This window comes from Centropristis striata, chromosome 13, assembly GCF_030273125.1.
Source record: "Centropristis striata isolate RG_2023a ecotype Rhode Island chromosome 13, C.striata_1.0, whole genome shotgun sequence".
Taxonomy (NCBI): Eukaryota; Metazoa; Chordata; class Actinopteri; order Perciformes; family Serranidae; genus Centropristis; species Centropristis striata.
In genome coordinates this window covers 35,232,305-35,253,108 of record NC_081529.1, presented here as the reverse complement: position 1 = coordinate 35,253,108, position 20,804 = coordinate 35,232,305, and the positions used below count along the sequence as shown (strand labels likewise).

Genomic DNA, 20,804 nt, shown 5'->3' with positions numbered 1-20,804 from the left:
AAGACAAAAAAGACAACTTGTTAAAAAAAAACACACACAAATGACTAAAAAAAAGATACAAAAAGACTAAAAAAAGACACAAAATGACTAAAAAAGACACAAAATGACCAAAAAAGACACAAAATGACAAAAAAGACACAAAAAGACCAAAAAAAAACACAAAATGACGAAAAAAGACACAACTTGTTAAAAAAAGACACAAAATGACCAAATAAAGACACAACTTGTTAAAAAAAGACACAAAATGACCAAAAAAAGACACAAAATGACCAAAAAAAAGACACAAAAAGACACCAAATCTATCTGCTACAGACGCTGAAAAATCTTCTGTTGAATTTCAATAAAAACTTCAGGTTTTAGGGGGTTCTTTCGAAATCGCCCAGAGGTTTTCCAGGCATTGTTGGCCTAAATGGGTTAAACAAGCACAATAACTCATAAAAGACGGTGTCAGAGTCACACACACCCATTTTCTTCTTTTTATTCAGTGATAAATAATTTCCTATGATCATAGGCTTTATGTGAAGACATCCGATCAAGGCGAGAGACAAATTAGAGGGCACACATTGCCACCATTAGAAAATAATAGCAGAAACAAAAACAATGAGGTAAGAAGTTCTCTTTTTTTATACATTTGTGGTGCTTCTATTTCTGTTACCTATACTGTTGAACGCACAGTGCTTCCTAATACAGAAATAATCCTGCCTCTTGTGTGTCTGTACATTATTAAACAAAAACAGGTCATGGCACAACACTGAACCAACCGAGGCAGGGAGGGCGCTGCAGAATACATCGTCATCGGACCGGGAGGAAGAGGAGCAGGAAACAGAAACACTAAAACAAAACTCAAAGAACTTCTGCGACTGAGCTCCGTGACTGATTCAACACACACACACACACACACACACACACACACATTTCAGGAGAACGTGTGCACACTCTGCAAAAAAAGGTGTGTCTAAAAACAAGATAAAAACACTAAATCTGAGGGAAATTATCTTGCTGCATGGACAGAAACAGATAATACTAATTTTTAGTGCTAAAAAATGTCAAAATGGATGAAGATCTTATTTTATGGTGTTCCACAGGGTTGCGTTCTGGGTCCTCAACTTTTTTCATTAGGCTGCAAAAAAGGTGCGTCTAAAAACCAGATCAAACAGTAAATCTGAGGGAAATGATCTTGCTGCATGGACAGATAATTTACCTTGACAAGATTTCTTAAATTAAGATTGTTAAAAATGTCGAAATAAGCATGTTGAACGCTTAAAATAACAAATAACTAATAAAAGATGAATTATAGTAAGTAAGAAACAAATAATTGTCAGGTCACTCTGCTCGGGCCAGTTCATCGCTGCTTACAGCTGTAATTTTATCCCTTTTGTACATTTTTTGTCTTTTTTGGTCATTTTGTGACCAAAAGAAGATGTAAAAAGACACAAAAAGACAAATAAAAGACATTTTTTGTTTTTAAAAAAAAATCTTTTTTGTGATTTTACGTCTTTCGTTTCTTTTTTGGTCATTTTATGTCTTTTTGTGCCTTTTTTGTGTCTTTTCACATTTTCTTCACACAAAATGACCCAAAAAGACAAAAAATGTGCAAAAGAGATCAATTAAAGCTGCCAGCAGTGATGAACTGGTCCGAGCAGAGTGGCCTGATGATTATTTGGTTCTTACCAAGATAAAAAAAAAACCTTTAGATTTAGAAGTGTTAGATCATTTATCTTGTTTTAAGAGTTAATTTCTTATTTTAAGCATTCAACATGCTTATTTCTAGATTGAATAATCTTAATTTAAGAAATCTCTTGTTTTTTTTCTGGTTTGAACTGGTTTTATGTGGCTAATTCTGGTTTTATTCAGTCTTTTTGTGATTTTATTCTGGTTTTAAGAGCTAATTTCTTATTTTAAGTGTTCAACATGCTTATTTCTAGATTTAATAATCTTAATTTAATAAATCTTGTCAAGGTAAATTATCTGTCCATGCAGCAAGATCATTTCCCTCAGATTTACTGTTTGATCTGGTTTTTAGACTAAACACCTTTTTATCAGTGTTTGTACTGCTACAGGGGAACATAGGGATGACTCCTCCAAAAGGATAGTTCTCTGTATATCCAATATGGCACAAAAAATACTAATATTTTAATACCTAATACTTTAAATGGTTTGACCCAAAAAAATCATTTGAAATGCAAATAATACTAATCATAATAATCGTTAAATGCATATGTGGATATTTGGATATACAGGTGCATCTCAATAAATTAGAATATGATAGAAAAGTTTATTTATGTCAGAAATCCAATCCAAAAGTGGAAATAACACTTTATATAGATCCATTGCATACAGAATGACATTTTTCATGTCTTCTTTTATTTAATTTCTTCTAATTATAATGATTATGGCTTAAATTTGGTGAAGACCTAAAATTTAGTCTCTCAAATAAGTGTTAATATTACAAAAGACCAATTTTTTAAAAGTGTTTAATATGTAAATGTTGGCCTTTTGAAAAGTACGTCCATCTATATGACTCTTGAGCTGCAACAATTATTCGCTTAATCGAACAATAATCGATTATTAAATTAATCGTCAACTATTTTGATAACCTAATAATTGGTTTGAGCAGTTTTTTTTAAGACAATAAGTCCAAATTCTCTGATTTCAGCTTCTTCAATGTGAATATTTCTGGTTTCTTTGTTCCTTTATGACAATAAACTGAATATCTCTTTGGTTTGTGGACAAAACAAGAGATTTGAGGACGTCATCTTGTGGTTTGGGAAACACTCATTGATATTTTTATACATTTTAGTGACCAAACAACTAATCGACAGATTAATCGATAATGAAAATAATCGTTAGTTGCAGCCCTAATATGACTCAATACTTGGTTGGAGCTGTTTGAACTACTGGAAATGGACTTTTTCATCATATTCTAATTTATTGAGATGCACCTGGACACCATGCAGACAGTGACAGAGTGTGTGTGTGTGTGTGTGTGTGTGTGTGTGTGTGTGTGTGTGTGTGTGTGTGTGTTACATTCACGGAGCAGCACACTGAGGCTCCGCCCCACATGGACCTGACCTGCAGTCCCTGTTGTGCCTCCACTGTTGTACAAAACAAGACAAAAAACAGAAAAAAAACAGAAAAAAACAACTTCCTGTCTAACTTCTTTCCTGTCCAACATTTAAAGGAGAATACCACCAATTTTCTAGCATTCACATGTGTTATTTTCACACCTAAATGTGACTAAACTTCAGCTTCTACTGATAAAAAGTCCCTACTATACTGTCTGTAGTGATATATGAGCTCATGTCCACCAGCCTCCTTTAAAAGGTAACACCACAGTGATAGAACACCTTTGAAAAATACTGAGTTTAGAAAGGAGCGCTCACTGTGTTTGAGGCTAGATTTAACAGAGTTATTCCTACGAATACAAGAGGTGAGTTTATGTTAACATGATTATTTGCTTAATTCACAGTCTTATAGTTATTGGCAAAAGATGTGTCATGCACTGCAAAAAAGGTGTTTAAAAACCAGATCAAACAGTAAATCTGAGGGAAATGATCTTGCTGCATGGACAGATGATTTAACTTGACAAGATTTTTTAAATTCCATCCATTTTCCTCTGCTTATCCGGGGCCGGGTCGCGGGGGCAGCAGGCTAAGCAGGGCATAAATCTAGAAATAAGCATGTTGAACGCTTAAAATAACAAATAACTCTTAAATCTTAAGATAAATTAGCTAAGTAAGAGCCAAATAATCATCAGGTCACTCTGCTCATCCCTTTTGTAAATTTTTTGTCTTTTTTGGTCATTTTGTGACCAAATGAAGATGTAAAAAGACACAAAAAGACCAAAAAAAGACCCAAGAAAGACCAAAAAAGGCCAAAAAAAGACAAAAAAAAGAGACAAAAAAGACACAAAAAGACATACAATGACCAAAAATAAGCAAAAGACGTAAAATCACAAAAAAGACATAAAAATATATATTTTTTTAAAACACAAAAAAAAGACACAAAAAGTTTTTTTTATCTTGGTAAGAACCAAATAATCATCAGGTCACTCTGCTCGGGCCAGTTCATCACTGCTGGCAGCTTTAATTTATCTGGTTTTAAGAGTTAATTACTTATTTTAAGTGTTCAACATGCTTATTTCTAGATTTAATAATCTTAATTTAAGAAATCTCTTGGTTTTAAATGGTTTTATTTTGGTTTTATTCTAGTTTTATGTGGTTTTATTCTTCTTTTAAGAGTTCATTTCTTATTTTAAGTGTTCAACATGCTTATTTCTAGATTTAATAATCTTAATTTAATAAATCTTGGCAAGGTAAATTATCTGTCCATGCAGCAAGATCATTTCCCTCAGATTTACTGTTTGATCTGGTTTTCACACACACCTTGTTTACAGTGTGTGCAGAATAGCTCTCTAAATATTGTTGCTGTCCCTATAAATAACATAATGTGAGCTCTTACATTGAGTGGCATTCTCCTTTACGGTGCTCCACCTCCTGCTCTGCTGCCCAGGGAGGGAGGGAGGAGGTGCCCCCCCCCTCCTCCTCCTTGTTGCTACCTGCTCCTGCAGCTGGTTGGGGAGTAAAAGGAGGCACACTTGCACCTTGTGTGCAGCCTGTGAGCCGCCCAGACAGCTGCTCCCACAGCTGCCACACACACACACACACACACACGCACGCACACGCACACACACACACACACACCTGGGGCCTCGTTGAGTGACAGGCGAGAATAAGCCCCGCCCCCCCCATTTCCCCTCAGTTCAGTGAACCCCCATTACACTCGAGCTACTTCAGTGGAAAGGCGGCTGTTTGTGGGGGCAGAAGGGGGGAAAAGAACACAAAATAATGTACAACAACAGAAAAACACACAACTGAAAATAGCTAATAGAAGCCCAAAATAGCAACAGGAGCAGTCGTGACGGCGCAGATGTGTGCGGCGGCGGCGGGCGGTGCAGCGGGCGGGCGGGCGGGGGGCCGGGGGTCAAGTGGCTGCAGTGGTCCTGAAGAAATGTGCGCCAGCATTGTGGCTGCGGTTGCCATGACAGCAGCACATTAAGCACCCTTTTCCAACAGAACAACAACAGAGACGGCCATGTTTTAAATCAACAGTGGCAGGGTGCTGCGACAGCCCCTCCCTCCTCCGTTCTCCGTTCTCGCCGTTCTTCTTTTTAGTGTTTTGCTTCTTTTTCATGTTTTAGTCGTTAGGTTCTCCGTAGTGCCGCGCTCCTTTGACACAAACTCAAAGACTTCCTCCCCTGTGTTCAGGCTTCCCGGGGCCGGGGGGCCCACAGTTTGCTGTTTTTTTAGATTTTTCAGTCGTTTGTCGTGTGTTTTTGTTGTAAATCCCGTAAAATATTCAGAGCCTCTCGTGTCGGTCCGGAGGCGGGCGGGTCCAGGCCTCAGCCCGGGAGGCAGACTTTGCCTGCAAACAGAAGTCCCACTATGGTGAAGAAGATGGAGAGGACGAAGAGCACGTAGGAGGAGCCCACCACCGTGTTGTTGGGCAGCTTGTACGGCTGGCCCCCCACCTCGTTGATGTAGAAGCCTATGGGGAAGATGAGCGCCGCCATGCAGAACAGGATCACTGCAAGAAGCAGACGGAGAGGAAACGTTAGTGTCTGCACACGTTTTTAGACCAATATTTACTGGAAGTCTAACTGCAGTAACTACACTAAGGGTAAAACTGAGAAAAACTGCTTTAAAGTTTTTTAACTGGCCAGCCAAATGGGCAACATGGTCTCACAGGAATCCGTGAAATAGCCAACATACAAAGTGATTATGTACATTCACTGAGTGAATATTTAGGAAATAAAACATATATTTCTCGATAGAAATGTGATAAAAAAAATCAATTTTTATGCAGAAACTAAGTCAAAATATTGATTTTTTTCCACTAAAAATGAGAGAACTGTTAGCTTAGTTTTCAGTGAATAAACATTTTCAATTTCATTTTGTTTTCAGTGTATTTAAAAGTGTTTAACAACTCCATTCAAAGATTTGTGTATTTTAGACTTGATACTATAAAGTAATGTTATATTTTAGTCTTAATATAATTTTATCTCACTTTTTGACTTCATCACTATCTAGATAATAATTTCCCTATTAAATAAACTTATAATTTCTATTATTCTTGTCTTCACTATTCAACACAATGAAGAAATTCAAGGCTACACTGTATCACAGTCAAAGTGAACTTACTGCTGTCTGCTTTGGTTTTAAGTTGGATTTTGTAGTTACAGCAATTTTTATATCATTATTTCTCTGAAATAAAGCAAAATTGAAATCTAAAACTTTGTCAAAATAAATAAATTGATAAAACAGACATCAAGGAGTTCATTTTTAGTTATAACTCAATTTTGCCCCAAAAATGTAGTTACTGTAGTTAGGTTTTTTAGGGCGGTATAGTCATATATACAATTTTGTATAAACCCCCCCCCCCATCAAAAATAAATAAATAAAAAATTAAAAAAATAAATTCATGAATGAATAAATAAATATATGAAAAAGATAAATAATAAAATGTGTTATAAAATACAAATAAATTATTATTATTATAATTAATACATTTTTTATGGGTGCTTATTTTTACAGGTCCTGTACACAGATATTTGGCATAATTTTTGACTTTAAGATTATTATTTTTTTCGCGAGCCGCCAGCATGTACAAGAAAAAAAAATAATAATAATAATAACAACAATAATAATAATAGGAGAAAAACTGCATAAAATGTACTCCGTTTCTGTAAAGACACCAGTTTAACATGTGAACCAGACTTGGTGTATTTCAGTCCCAGACTACTTAATCTACGCTTCTGTTGTTTAATAAATAAATCTAAATAAAATTAAGACGGGACACAAAAAGTCTGACGGCACATTTTTCAGCCTTTGTTCTCGACACAAGAAGCAGAAAATGAAGCATGAACTCAGTCAACTCGAGCGGGAAACACAGGCTGCTCCGTAAATTCAATTTTGGCGAGTTCATTAGCGACATACAATGGTGCCCCTTGAAACGGCTTTGAAGGAGCAATTACACAAAGCAGACTCATAGTATGCACCATGAGGAGCATGACTCATGCTTTTTACAGAGCTGAGAGACTCCCACTGTGACACAAGCTGCTTCAGTTAAATGGCACGTATAAAACTTTAATTTATTTTAACATTTCCTTTAAAGATCAGTCCATCGATTTTACTTCTTCTTTATTACTCTGTTTGTTGTACTTTGACAGAATATCCAGCAGCAAATCTAAAACTAAAACTGGCAATTACATCTTTTCTTATATTTATATTCCAGATTGCACAAACGACAGACTCACTGCTCATTTCACAACGTCTTCATTAGAAGACGAGGCAAAAAGAGCAGTTGCACAAATGATTGTGAGCAACATTTATTTTATAATCACCACCGCAACACATATTGTGGAAACAACATTTTATACCAAGATCATTTTATCAGCGCTTTAGCTGACACTTTCTACAAACACTGGCATCTGTTACGCCCTCGTATAGAAGTAAGAAAACATTTAAAATTGACTTTTGTACCGACTTCAGAACGTTTCATACAACAGATTGTTGTGTGGATCACTTTATACGTCTAAATAAGAGTTGCACTGTTTCCGATAGGACGCCTTTTAGGGGAGCTCCGCCCCTTTTTTGGAAGTCTATTTAGCCTACCTATCTTTTGGAGTTTTAAAGTGGCTACAAGGTTCCATTTAACAATAATATTCTAATAGTTTCCAGCAAATATCAATGTTCAATGTGTATGTGCTAGACGGTGTGGTACCTTATGAAAAGTAAGTGTTTTATGGAGTTACAGACAAATACATACTTCCTACGGACACTACACTAGTCTGATAAACACAAATGTTGTAAAAGGGACCAAAAAAGACACAAATGACCAAAAAAAGACACAAAATGACAAAAAATGACACAAAAATGACCAAGAATACATACTTCCTACGGGCACTGCACTAGTTTTATCAAAGAAGGCTGCAAGCAAAACCATACAAATGGTAAGCTTTTTTTTGTAGATCTGGGTAAAAAAGGATAGAATGTGAATGCCATTTCACTGAAGAAGTTTCAATACAACTTTGTACTGGGTTATTTTTGGTCGATATCATAAAAGGTATTCAGTGCCAAAACCCTGGTACCTGTGTACATGGTACAGTTATATTATTAAACTTTTTATTGCATTGTTATATCCTGTCTGGGTCTGTATGTGTTGTGTTGTGTTGTGTTGTGTTGTGTGTGTTGTGTGTATGTTGTGTGTGTGTTGTCTCCACTATTTGTATTTTACCTATTTATTTGCCGTCTTTCATATTTGTATTTCTTGTTATTTTTAGGGACTACGGATGCAAACTAGCAGCTTTGCTATAATCCAGCATGTTTACAGAATGTTTTCGATGTTCATTAATGTGCACTGTCCCTATCCAAAAATAAAGCATTAAACATAAAAACTCAAGGAGTACTTTTTTCCCCCCAGAAATAAATAAATGACCAAATGTATGGAGTTATAGAAGCTGGTGGAACTGGTGAATGAATGATTTTGGCCCTCTATAGAAATGTGTCTCTCTATAGAAACCAACATTAACTGTGTTCGCACGAGCTGATTGCAGCAGCACATGAGGGAACTTGAGACTAATGACTGAATGTTTGTGAAATTGAGGCGGTTCCACCAAAGGGGAAGTTGTTAGTTCTTCATTTTTAAGCCCCACTGGCCCAAACTGTGCAAGAGCAACATTAATATGTTAAACTGATTTCTGACAGATCTACTGTCAAAGAAAACGAAGACAGAAGTAGTGAGTTTCAGAAACAACAAATAAGCACCCTGTTAAAGTATGAACCTGTGAATCCACCATCTACTGTATACGCAACCACATATATACACAATTCAAAAACACACTGTGGTTGTTGGAGGTCTGCAGCTCGATACTAAAAACTCTACAATGACAAAATTCACGCGTTACTCGTTTAGCTTTATGTTGGGTTTTCATGCATTTCCACCTTTAAATTACAATTAATCTGAGGGTAAAACCATATCATTATCAAGTAAGTAAGTAAGTAAGTGAGTAAGTGAGTAAGTAAGCAAGTAAGCAAGCAAGTAAGTAAGCAAGTAAGCCAGCAAGCAAGCGAGTAAGTGAGTGAGTAAGTAGGTAAGTAAGTAAGTGAGTAAGTAAGCAAGCGAGTAAGTAAGCAAGTAAGTAAGTAAGTGAGTAAGTAAGCAAGCAAGCGAGTAAGTGAGTGAGTAAGTAAGCAAGCAAGCGAGTAAGTAAGCAAGTAAGTGAGTGAGTAAGTAAGCAAGCAAGCAAGTACGTGAGTAAGTAAGTAAGCAAGCAAGCGAGTAAGTGAGTGAGTAAGTAAGCAAGCAACCGAGTGAGTAAGTAAGTAGGTAAGTAAGTGAGTAAGTGAGTGAGTAAGTAAGTAAGTTGGTAAGTAAGTGAGTAAGTAGGTAAGTAAGTGAGTAAGTAAGTGAGTAAGTAAGTAAGTAAGCAAGCAAGCGAGTAAGTGAGTGAGTAAGTAAGCAAGCAAGCGAGTGAGTAAGTAAGTAGGTAAGTAAGTGAGTAAGTGAGTGAGTAAGTAAGTAAGTTGGTAAGTAAGTGAGTAAGTAGGTAAGTAAGTGAGTAAGTAAGTGAGTAAGTAAGTAAGTGAGTAAGTAAGTAAGTAAGTAAGTAAGTGAGTAAGTGAGTGAGTAAGTAAGTAAGTAAGTAAATCAGTACGACACAAACACTGCTAACCTACTGTGTATCTAGGTTGTGTTTGTTTGAACTGAAAAACAGATTTGGTTCAGTGAATTTCCAGAAAGAAGAAACAACAACAATCAACCAGCTTTTATCCAAAACCGTCCTTTTTGTATTTCTTCCCCTTATAGAAAGTCATGAATCATATTTCAGAGACGTTTTGTCTACACTGGTGTTATGACACACTGACACCACCGTAACCAGTTCACGCGCTGCAGCTGAAGGCCTCACTCAGTGTGAATATTGATATTTAAAGTCAGCTTTCTGCACAAAAATATAAGGAAACCATAGTTTCATGGTACATGTTATTTGGTAGAACTCCAGTGGAAAAGCAATCCAATCAGCTCCCTCAGCTTGTGAATTATTCATCAGCAGAATGTGGCCGCCAGTTCGGCCCACAGAAGAAGAATCACCCGGTTGAATAACGCCGTCCGGCACTCCAGGATCCAGCCAAGTCCCAGCAACACAAAGGACGCCACAGTTCCTGGCATCCTGCTGGGAACCAACGCAGGCTCAGAGGCTGCCCGGCTCAGCATCCAACATCGGTTCAGTGGCCAGCAGGATGCCCGGCAGAGGACATCAATGGATCCTCGCCGGAGTTTCCTCCATGCTCGCCTCAGTGGCTCTCTGATGTAGATATGGATGGAGATGGTTGCAGAGAGTGTCTTTCTTGTCCTGGTGGTACAGATGTTCTGCACCAGCCCCTCACCTGTCACTACATATATCGAGGGTTCGTACACTTTAGCAGTGGTCAAATTCAAGCATTTTTCAAGGTCCATTTTCAAGCTTTTCCAGTATCTTACACCTGTTGTAAATTGCATGTTTTACCATTCAAAAACACACTGCAGTTGTTGGAGGTCTGCAGCTCGATACTAAAAACTCAAAAATTCACTTGTTACTCGTTTGGCGTTATGTTGGGTTTTGTATGCATTTCCACCTTTAAATAAAAACAAATTCTCAAAAAAGTATTTTTTAGGTGAATGATTTAATTTCAGCTTTGAAGAGAGTAAAGTCAAGCTTTTGCATGTCTGGCAATTATTTGTGGGTAAAACCATATCATTATCAAGTAGGAAAGTAATTAAGTAAGTGAGTAAGTAAGTAAGTAAGTGAGTAAGTAAGTAAGTAGGTAAGTAGGCAAGTAAGTAGGTGAGTAAGTAAGTAAGTAAGTAAGTAGGTAAGTAGGTAAGTAAGTAAGTAGGTAAGTAAGTAGGTAAGTAAGTAAGTAAGTAGGTAAGTAAGTGAGTAAGTGAGTAAGTAAGTAAGTAAGTAAGTAGGTAAGTAGGCAAGTAAGTAGGTGAGTAAGTAAGTAAGTAGGAAAGTCGGTAAGTTAGTAGGTAAGTAAGTAAGTAAGTAAGTAAGTAAGTAGGTAAGTAGGCAAGTAAGTAGGTAAGTAAGTAGGTAAGTAAGTAAGTAAGTAAGTAAGTAAGTAAGTAAGTAAGTAAGTAAGTAAGTAAGTAGGTAAGTAAGTGAGTAAGTAAGTAAGTGAGTAAGTAAGTGAGTAAGTAAGTAAGTAAGTGAGTAAGTAAGTGAGTAAGTAAGTAAGTAAGTAAGTAGGTAAGTAGGCAAGTAAGTAGGTGAGTAAGTAAGTAAGTAGGAAAGTCGGTAAGTTAGTAGGTAAGTAAGTAAGTAAGTAAGTAAGTAAGTAAGTAAGTAAGTAAGTAAGTAGGTAAGTAAGTAGGTAAGTAAGTAGGTCAGTAAGTAAGTAAGTAAGTAAGTAAGTAGGAGGAACTGTCTTCATTTCAGATAGGCTACTCATTATTTTTTACATTGAGCATGTGATTCTCTATAGTCTATAGATGGATATAGTCAGATTGCAAGAGAAATACAGTAAGAATTTCAAGCATTTACAAGCACTTTATCCAAAAATCCAAGCACTTTTTAAACCTTGAAAATACAACATTTAATTTCAAGCATTTTCAAGGATTTCAAGCACCCGTATGAACCCTGGATATCAAATACTCTGAAACGAAACTGCCATGCTTGCACTCCCTAAAGACAACAACTCGTCTCTAAGCTATCAGGACTCCATCTCCCACTTCTCACAATGGTGCATAAACAATTACCTCAAACTTAATGTCAAGAAAACAAAAGAACTCTTCATCAACACCTCCAGCATAACCTCGGCCATAACTCCACTGGGATTAACATAATCGTGGATACCTCGGACTCATCCTGGACAATAAACTCAACTTTGATCATCACACCACAGAGACACACAAACGCTGCCAACAAAGACTCGCCATCCGCTAACTCAAAGCCCAACTTCTGTTATTACTTTACAAAAGCATAGTTCAACCCTTCATCCTGTACTGTTCAACCTGCTACTTTAACATGTTAACCACCTCAAACAGGAACACACTAGCACGCATGACACATCACGCCTCCAAAACCACTGGTCTCCCTACCCCCAACATCTCTGGCCTCAACAACACAGCCATCGCACGCAGAGCTTTTAGCAAAACACCCGACCCCATCCACCCCCTCAACCCATCATTTCTGCTTTTACCATCTGGCTGCAGATACAGGACCCTGGCCTGTAAACGTGCTCGCTACAGCACAAGTTTTGTACCTTCTTAATTGTTAAATGTGATAAATGTGGTGGATTAAGTGTGTATTTTTGTTGTGCCGTGGTGTCTTTATGTTTCCTGTGTCTATGTGTCTATATATGTTCGAAGTGCAAGGCTGCGAAAACAAATTTCCTGAAAAGGACAATAAAGTACCTACCTTCCTACTCACTTACTTACTCTTACCTACTCACTCACTTACTTACTTACCTACTTACTCACTTACTTACCTACTTACTCACTCACTTACTTACCTAGCTACTTATTTACTCACTTACTTACCTACTAACTTACTTACTTACTTACCTACTCACTTACCTACTTACTCACTTACTTACCACTTACTCAATTACTTACTTACTTAACTACTTACTCACTCACTTACCTACTTACTTACCTAGTTACTTACCTACTTACTCACTCACCTACTTACTTACTCAGTCACTTGCTCATTTACTTACTTACCTACTTACTTACCTACCTACTTACTTACTCACTTACTTACCTACTTACTCACTCACTCACTTACCTACTTACTTATTTACCTACTTACTCACTCACTTACCTACTAACTTACTTACCTACTCACTTACTTACCACTTACTCAATTACTTACTTAACTACTTACTCACTCACTTACCTACTTACTTACCTAGTTACTTACCTACTTACTCACTCACTCATTTACTTACTTACTCATTTACTTACTTACCTACTTACTTACCTACTTACTTACTCACTTACTTACCTACTTACTCACTCACTCACTTACTCACTTACCTACTTACTTATTTACCTACTTACTCACTCACTTACTTACCTACTTACTTACCTACTCACTTACTTACCTACTTACTTACTTTCTATCTTTTCTTCTGTGTTTACAATTCAAAAGCTCACTCACCCCGATGTCAATCACAAAAAGTACAACTAATATTTGTAAAATAGATGTGTTTGCATCCATTCAGCACAAATTAAGAGAAGCTGACAGAGTTGCATTTGAACAAAGATCTGCTCCAATTCTGCACTGCACGACCTGAACACTGAACATACTCACAGTGGACAGTTTTGGGGGTAAAATCACCCGATCCAATAGAACCAGAGATCATTTTATTTCCATAAGTGGTTTTCCTATTAAACCTGGTGCCTACATTACCCACAATGCATCTTGACCTCTGACAGATTGGTCTGAGATAAGGGTGTTATGCTAGTAGCGGCTAATGCAGCCTCGATCCTACAGAGCGGCCATAGAAGTCTCTAAAATTCACTTTCAAACTCGTAGTCTTCAGCCCCGATGGATGCAAGTGACATCACTTGAGGCGATTTATTTAACAGTTCCCTCTGGAGCTGCAAAAGTTTTAGCCCCGTTAATATATGAAGTAGTACTCCCCAGGACCTGCAAACTGACTTTGATGTGTAAAATCAGTGGAGTTCCCCTTTAACCAGATTTTTAATTGGCTATTTACAAGTAAGACAAAATTCAGAGAGGAAACGTTCCCCTCTAACAAACAGTGAGCATGTTGTGATGTTCTGCACAGCCTGTTCACAGCTGCAGAGCAAAGCAGAGGCCAGGGGTGAAGTCATTACCAAGTCTTATCGTACTGTCCAGGAAATAGGCGTCTCTGACTGGATAACTAAGTTGTCACTAATTATGATATCTCCCTTTTTTTCTTTCGTTTCCTTTGAAGGTTTTATTCCTGAAGCCTTTTGTCCACTTATGTAACACACAGTGACGTAAAACAGCAGAGCAAACTGTGTTCCTTTTATGAACCAAAGATCAATGGCTGTGCAGAATTTGTGGAATAGCTTGATGGGCTTAAAAATAACTCTTTATTGTTGCATTCAAAGAACACAGGCGGATGTTTTCAACCAGCAATTTTTCTTCCTGGACTGATTGCCTGCAGTAGAATGGTGGAGGTGGGGAAATGTGAATGTCACTCAGTGCGTTTATATGCACAGTTTAATGGAGCTATGCTTAAAAATAGATATTGGCGTCTAATAGGACTTCTGTCCTTGTCCCAGTTTACATGCAACTGAGAAAATTCTAATAACTGACGGGAACGTGTCCTCCTCCTCAACACTGGGCGGCGATATGCGTCGTTTCATCGGGTTAATATGGCGACCGACTAATGTGACCGACTAATGTGCGACCGATCAAATGCGACCGGCTAATGTGTGACCTGCTAATGTGACCGACTAATGTGACCGACTAATGTGCGACCAGTTAATGCGACCGGCTAATGTGACCGACTAATATGCGACCGATCAAATGCGACCGGCTAATGTGACCGGCTAATATGCGACCGATCAAATGCGACCGGCTAATGTGACCGGCTAATGTGCGACCCATCAAATGCGACTGGCTAATGTGCGACCGGCTAATGCGACCAGCTAATGTGTGACCGGCTAATGCGACCGACTAATGCGACCAGCTAATGTGCGACCCGCTAATGTGACCGACTAATGTGACCGGCTAATGTGACCGACTAATGTGCGACCCGCTAATGTGACCGGCGAATCTGCGACCAGGTAATGTGCAATCTGCTAATGTGACCGGCTAATGTGCACCCGGCTAATGTGCAAACAGCTAGTGTGCAACCGTCTATAATGTGAGACTGGACAATGTGCGACCAGCTAATGCGACTGGCTAATGCGACCGGCTAATGCGACCGATCAAATGTGACCGACTAATGTGCAACTGGCTAATGAGACCGTCTAATGTGACCGGCTAATGAAACTGGCTAATGTGCGTCCGGCTAATTTGCGACCGGTAACTGTGTGACCAGCTAATGTGCGTCCGGCTAATTTGCGACCGGTAAATGTGTGATCAGCTAATGTGTGTCCAGCTAATTTGCGAACGCCTTTCTTGGATGTTTTTGTTCCGGGCCATACTCCAACGCGGGGGCGGAGCATGTGTTGTCTTGTCATACATGCCGGCAAAAATCCTATTCCAATCACATTATCTGGGTGTCCGTATCATGTGTCATGTAAACGTACTGACTGTCTGAGCTACATAAAATCTTAATATTAAACAGGATTACACTCCAACAGAAGGTATGACTGCCCTTTAAAGTTAACTAAGGCTGTGTTGAGTTATTTTGGTTACATCAACAGTGTCAAATCCATTTGGTGTCAGCAGATTAAACCATTTTTAGTTTCACTTTTACTCTTTCAAATTTGCAAAGCTGATTAGTACCTAAGGGAAAGTTTTTCTCAGTCTCAAAAATCTCACTGGCCTTTAACAGCTTTGTCTTCTTCTGCAGCTAGAGGAGTCTACAGTGGATATGTGGATTAAAAGATATTTTGTGGTTGGCAATCTATACCAACTATTACTCCAGAGATTAATTATTTAGAAGTGGGCGAATAGATTAAATATAAACATTTGTTTTTGGCTTATAAAGCAATTTAAATATCCAATAAATTCCAAGTGCTTAATGCAACCACATTGACGCAACTGTAAAATCAAGTACTGCCATCAATCAGTCATGCTGATTTATTTGCAACATTATCCACATTAACCTAATAAAAACTGTGAGATTCGTGGGATTGCAATCATAGTATAAACTCTCACAATATACATCATAAAATCACCCACTCAAAGTGTGTATTTCATCTGAATAAGATTAACGGAGTGTAACATTCATGCTAATAAACTGGTTTTATAGTGTTCTGGTCCCTGGCATGTAAACGTTTACACAAAAAGGTAAAATATGTTCATAAACGCTCTTTGATGAGCTAATCAGATGCATGTTGTGCTGACTAACAGGTCAAACATGAATAAAAACCAAGCAAATATGAACAATGTCCGCCAATCCTGCATCACAAAGCACACACACGTTAATATTTACGTCTGTTAATATTTCCGTCTGTCATTTTGCCTGCTCATTGCTACAGCCACATGTTGATCTATGAGTGTGTTGTTTGCAGAAGGGTGCAGTGAAAGGTAAACTAAAGTGGAGACAGAAGTACGTGGCTCAGCATTATTCCTGCAAGCTTCACCAGTGAGTTAATTAAAGTGCACTCCACGCTCCACTGCTTCTCTTAAGTGCCTGAACTGATGACACACTGTGGCTTCACCTGCTGCTAGTGAAACTGAAGCATCTTAGCGGATAAGCTAATGATTTATAGCTAATAATGTATGGTACAGATGTTAACCTTAAACTTAAGCAATATACCTGCAACCATTAGGGATGTCACGATTACCCGTTTTTACGATTAATCGAGGTATTAAACGCTACGATAAACTAATCCTAAATACCGGCAATTCCCAGAAAAGATATACAAGGGCAAGATATCGATATATTTTTAAATGTGATATGGAATTAGACCATATTGCATATATCGATATAGTTCAAATTTTGTTCTTTCTTGATATATAACCCTTACTAGGGTTTGTCATATTTAGTTTTTGTGTAATGTTTGTTATTCTCTTCTCATATAAATGATGATCTAATATGTTTCAACATACTAGGATTGACCCATTTTCAGCATTTTTAAAATTCAACCTTTTTTGACAAAAATAAACATACGAAAGTATGACCTTTTTTTTTTTTGAAAGGGTCATTTTTGGACATCCCATAATGTTGTAATTTGTTGTTATTTTTTGACAAATAGTTCTTGACCCGTGAGTCCTGGGATTCGAACCAGCGACCCCACAGACCACACATATATAACAGCTACTTTCGGACAAACTATACCACCACTGGCCTATTCTATTTCATTGGCTATTTTTATTTAAGATGTTTTTTTATTTAAATGTGCACTTTATGGAGCTTTGATTTTTTTTAAAAAGGTACTCCTGTTGTTATACTCCTGTAGTATTTATGTTCACTTAAATAAACAGTTTCAATAAAAACACCTGTGACATGTCATATTTAGCTTTGACTTGGACTAAATAAAAACATCAGGATATATATCGTAGATCAGTTTTCAGCCTAAATATATATCGGGATACGACTTTTGGTCCATGCCGCCCAGCCCTACTGGGGCGCGAATGGAAATTACTTTATAATTTCATTTTATCATAAAAAAAAAACTAATTTTCTGCAGTTACTGTTAATGCATTGTAAGAATTATATTTAACATTCCCCCCCCCCCACAGACCCTCAAACCTGAAGGAAACACTGCTGTTGTGTGTGTGCAGAGACACAGAAGCCGGTCTGTGTAAAACCTACAAAGCGGTCCATTCAGGTCCTGGAGGCCTGGAGCCAGTTACGCTGCAGACTGCCCACCTTCTCTCAACCTTCATCACCTGGTTGCCCCTGAATGCACCACGCCGTCTCCTTACAACCAACTCCACTTCATCCTGCCGTCTCTCAGCGTCCATTCCAGTCTTTACACTGGCTCTTGACCCGTACAAACATGTTTATTTACTCGACTCGCCGTCTTTACTCAAGTCTTCCCAAAGCCCCCGCCCATTACCTCACTTCACCTCTCACCCGCTCAGCCGACAGCCCATTAGAGCAGCTATTCTCAACCTTGGCGTCCCGACCCCAAATGGGGTCATTTTGTGTCTTTTTTTGACATTTTGTGTCTTTTTTTTGTCATTTTGTTTCTTTTTTTGATAATTTTGTGTCTTTTTTTGTCATTTTGTGTCTTTTTTTTGACATTTTGTTTCTTTTTTTTGATCATTTTGTGTCTTTTTTTTGTCATTTTGTGTCTTTTTTTGTCATTTTGTGTCTTTTTTTTGGTCATTTTGTGTCTTTTTTTTGGTCATTTGTGTCTTTTTTTGTCATTTTGTGTCTTTTTTTGTCATTTTGTGTCTTTTTTGGTCATTTGTGTCTTTTTTTGTCATTTTGTGTCTTTTTTTGGTCATTTGTGTCTTTTTGGTCATTTCGTTTCCTTTTTTTGTCATTTTGTTCCTTTTTTTTGTCATTTTGTGTCTTTTTTTTGGTTATTTTGTTTCTTTTTTAGTAATTTTGTGTCTTATTTTGGTCATTTTGTTTCTTTTTTTTGCGCCATTTTGGGTCTTTTTTGATCATTTTGTGTCATTTTGTGGTCAATTTGATTCTTTTTTGGGAATTTTTGTGTCTTTTCTGACAAATCACAAAGTATCAAGTTGTTACTTTCCAAGGAGTCTCTGGCTTGAAGCTGACTGTTACACACTCAGGAGGTCAGAATGGACCTTTAAACTGATAGCAAAGGACTTAGATTAAAAAGTAACAATAAAATATAAAAAATATATATCAATGCACAGACAGAGAGATGTTTTAGTTGTTGTCTGCTTCATTATTTGTCCAAAATTCGGACAACATGCATGTTAAATTGGGGGTCGCGACTCAAAAAGGTTGAGAATAGCTGCATTAGAGCTTCAAGTTCAGCAACATCAGAGGGGAATAAAAGGTCATTTCAGTTTCCAATTTCCCTCTGCGTCCCTCTCCTACACTTCAAACAAGCTCCTGAGATAGAAAAGGATCCCAGAAAGACCATCAGCCGCTAAAGTGTTGGCTTAATGAGGCTCCTACAACAGAATAAAGTGATGATTTACTATATTTTCTTCTTCTCCCTGGCACTTAAAATAAATCACAAGTCCTCCCTCCCTCCCCCCGAGCTTTATTTCCTGACTTAAAGTGATAATCATCATCATGCTTTAAACCCTTTTAGAAAAGGAAACTAACAATATACTTCTTGTCTAATATGGCCAACAGGAGCTTTACAAGGGGATGAGGGTGACAATCGCTCGCTGTTTCCATGGCAACCGCTTGACTTTCCTTCAAGTGTGAGGGTTAAACAATGACTCAATGCCATCCAATTAAGCTTGTGACACACATTTGTGCTTACTGGACAGACACAGACGAGTTAGCAGAGAAAGCTGTGATTCTTCGCGTATTTCATTAGAAAACCTAATTATTATGAATCTGTATTTGGCCTGACGGGCAGAGACAAGAACTTTATTAAACTGCAAAAAAAGGTGTCTAAAAACCAGATAAAACAGTAAATTTGAGGGAAATGATCTTGCTGCATGGACAGATAATTTACCTTGACAAGATTTCTTAAATTAAGATTATTAAATCTAGAAATAAGCATGTTGAACGCTTAAAATAAGGCCAATTGTGGCCCTCGTGACGATGTTTTGTGGCCCCCACCTTGATATGAAAGTTTAATGTGAGTTTTATATGAATGGCACTTTACCGTGTTGTCCCTTTAATTACTTTTTTTGGTAATTTTGTGTCTTTTTAAAACAATTTTGTGTCTTTTTTAGTAATTTTGTGTATTTTTTTGTTCATTTTTTGTATCTGCTGGGTCATTTTGTGTATTTTTTAAAATAATTCTGTCTTTTTTTGGTAATTTTGTGTCTTTTTGGTAATTTTGTGTCTTTTTTTAGTAATTTTGTGTATGTTTTTTGGTCATTTTGTGTCTTTTTTGGGTAATTTTGTGTCTTTTTTGGGTAATTTTGTGTATTTTTTAAAATAATTTTGTGTCTTTTTTAAAATAATTTTGGGACTTTTTTTTTTATAAGTTTGTGTCTTTTTTTAATAATTGTGTCTTTTTTTAATACATTTTTAAATAAAGGTTTTCTGTCATTTTGTGTCTTTTTCAGTCATTTTGTGTCCTTTTTTTTGTAATTTTATGTCTTTTTTTTGTAATTTTATGTCTTTTTTTGTAATTTGGTGTCTTTTTTGGTCATTTTGTGTCTTTTTTAAGTAATTCAAGTTTTTTTTTCTGTCATTTTGTGTCTTTTTTGGGTGATTGTGTCTTTTTTTTGGTCATTTTGATACTGCCTCCAGCGGCCCCCAGGTAATTTGAGTTTGAGACCCCTGTTTTAAGCAATCAACATGCTTATTTCTAGATTTAACAATAATCATCTAAGAAATCTTGTCAAGGTAAATTATCTGTCCATGCAGCAAGATCATTCCCTCAGATTTACTGTTTGATCTGGTTTTTAGACACACCTTTTTTGCAGTGCAATCACTAGTTGTTTATTCAAACGTGCAGAACAAAAACGCCACCGTGTCCTGAAAATGCACCCAGCTTTTCTAACAATAACACGCATCGTTGTGGCGTCACAGGCCGCCGCTCCATCTGTACCAGTGCTCCAGGCGTCTCTTCCCTAAACTAATCAGCCAATCAGAGCGGCCCTCCCACGCAGCCTTATGAAACCAGCCTGGTCACACAGCACGTGATGCATGCTGGGTTATTATAAAGTGCATCTTTACAGAAATGGTGTTTGTGGAAAAAAAGAGTGTCAATGTTCAAGGTAAAGAGGGAGAGAAAACACTAGAGAAACGCTGTGGCACATAAGCCACCCACTCAGGTATCAGAGGAGCCGCATTACTCAATAAATCAGCTTCAGGGAGCAACAAGAGTCGTTATGCATGCAAGAAAAACACTCATGAATGTGCAAACGCAACCAAATACACACCCACACGCACAGGTTTTCAGGTCACTCTCACTCACAAAAGGTCCTGTATATAGACTTGGACGGTTCTGACGTCACCGTTATTTACACGGCTAAATCGAGGCGAAATTTCACATTGATTCAACCTCATTATGTCTCTTTTTTT

The 20,804-nt window shown here is 37.5% G+C and overlaps 1 protein-coding gene across 1 annotated transcript in view; it reads right to left on the bottom strand.

The window, feature by feature from the left end:
- Positions 1-3,379: 3,379 nt before the first annotated feature.
- mosmoa (modulator of smoothened a) overlaps positions 3,380-20,804 on the bottom strand; it is a 44,702-nt gene continuing 27,277 nt past the window's right edge. The window contains exon 3 of the mRNA XM_059347168.1: positions 3,380-5,586. Within this exon, the coding sequence (XP_059203151.1) occupies positions 5,402-5,586 (185 nt within the window). The 3' untranslated portion in view covers positions 3,380-5,401. The remainder of the gene's footprint in view (positions 5,587-20,804) is intronic.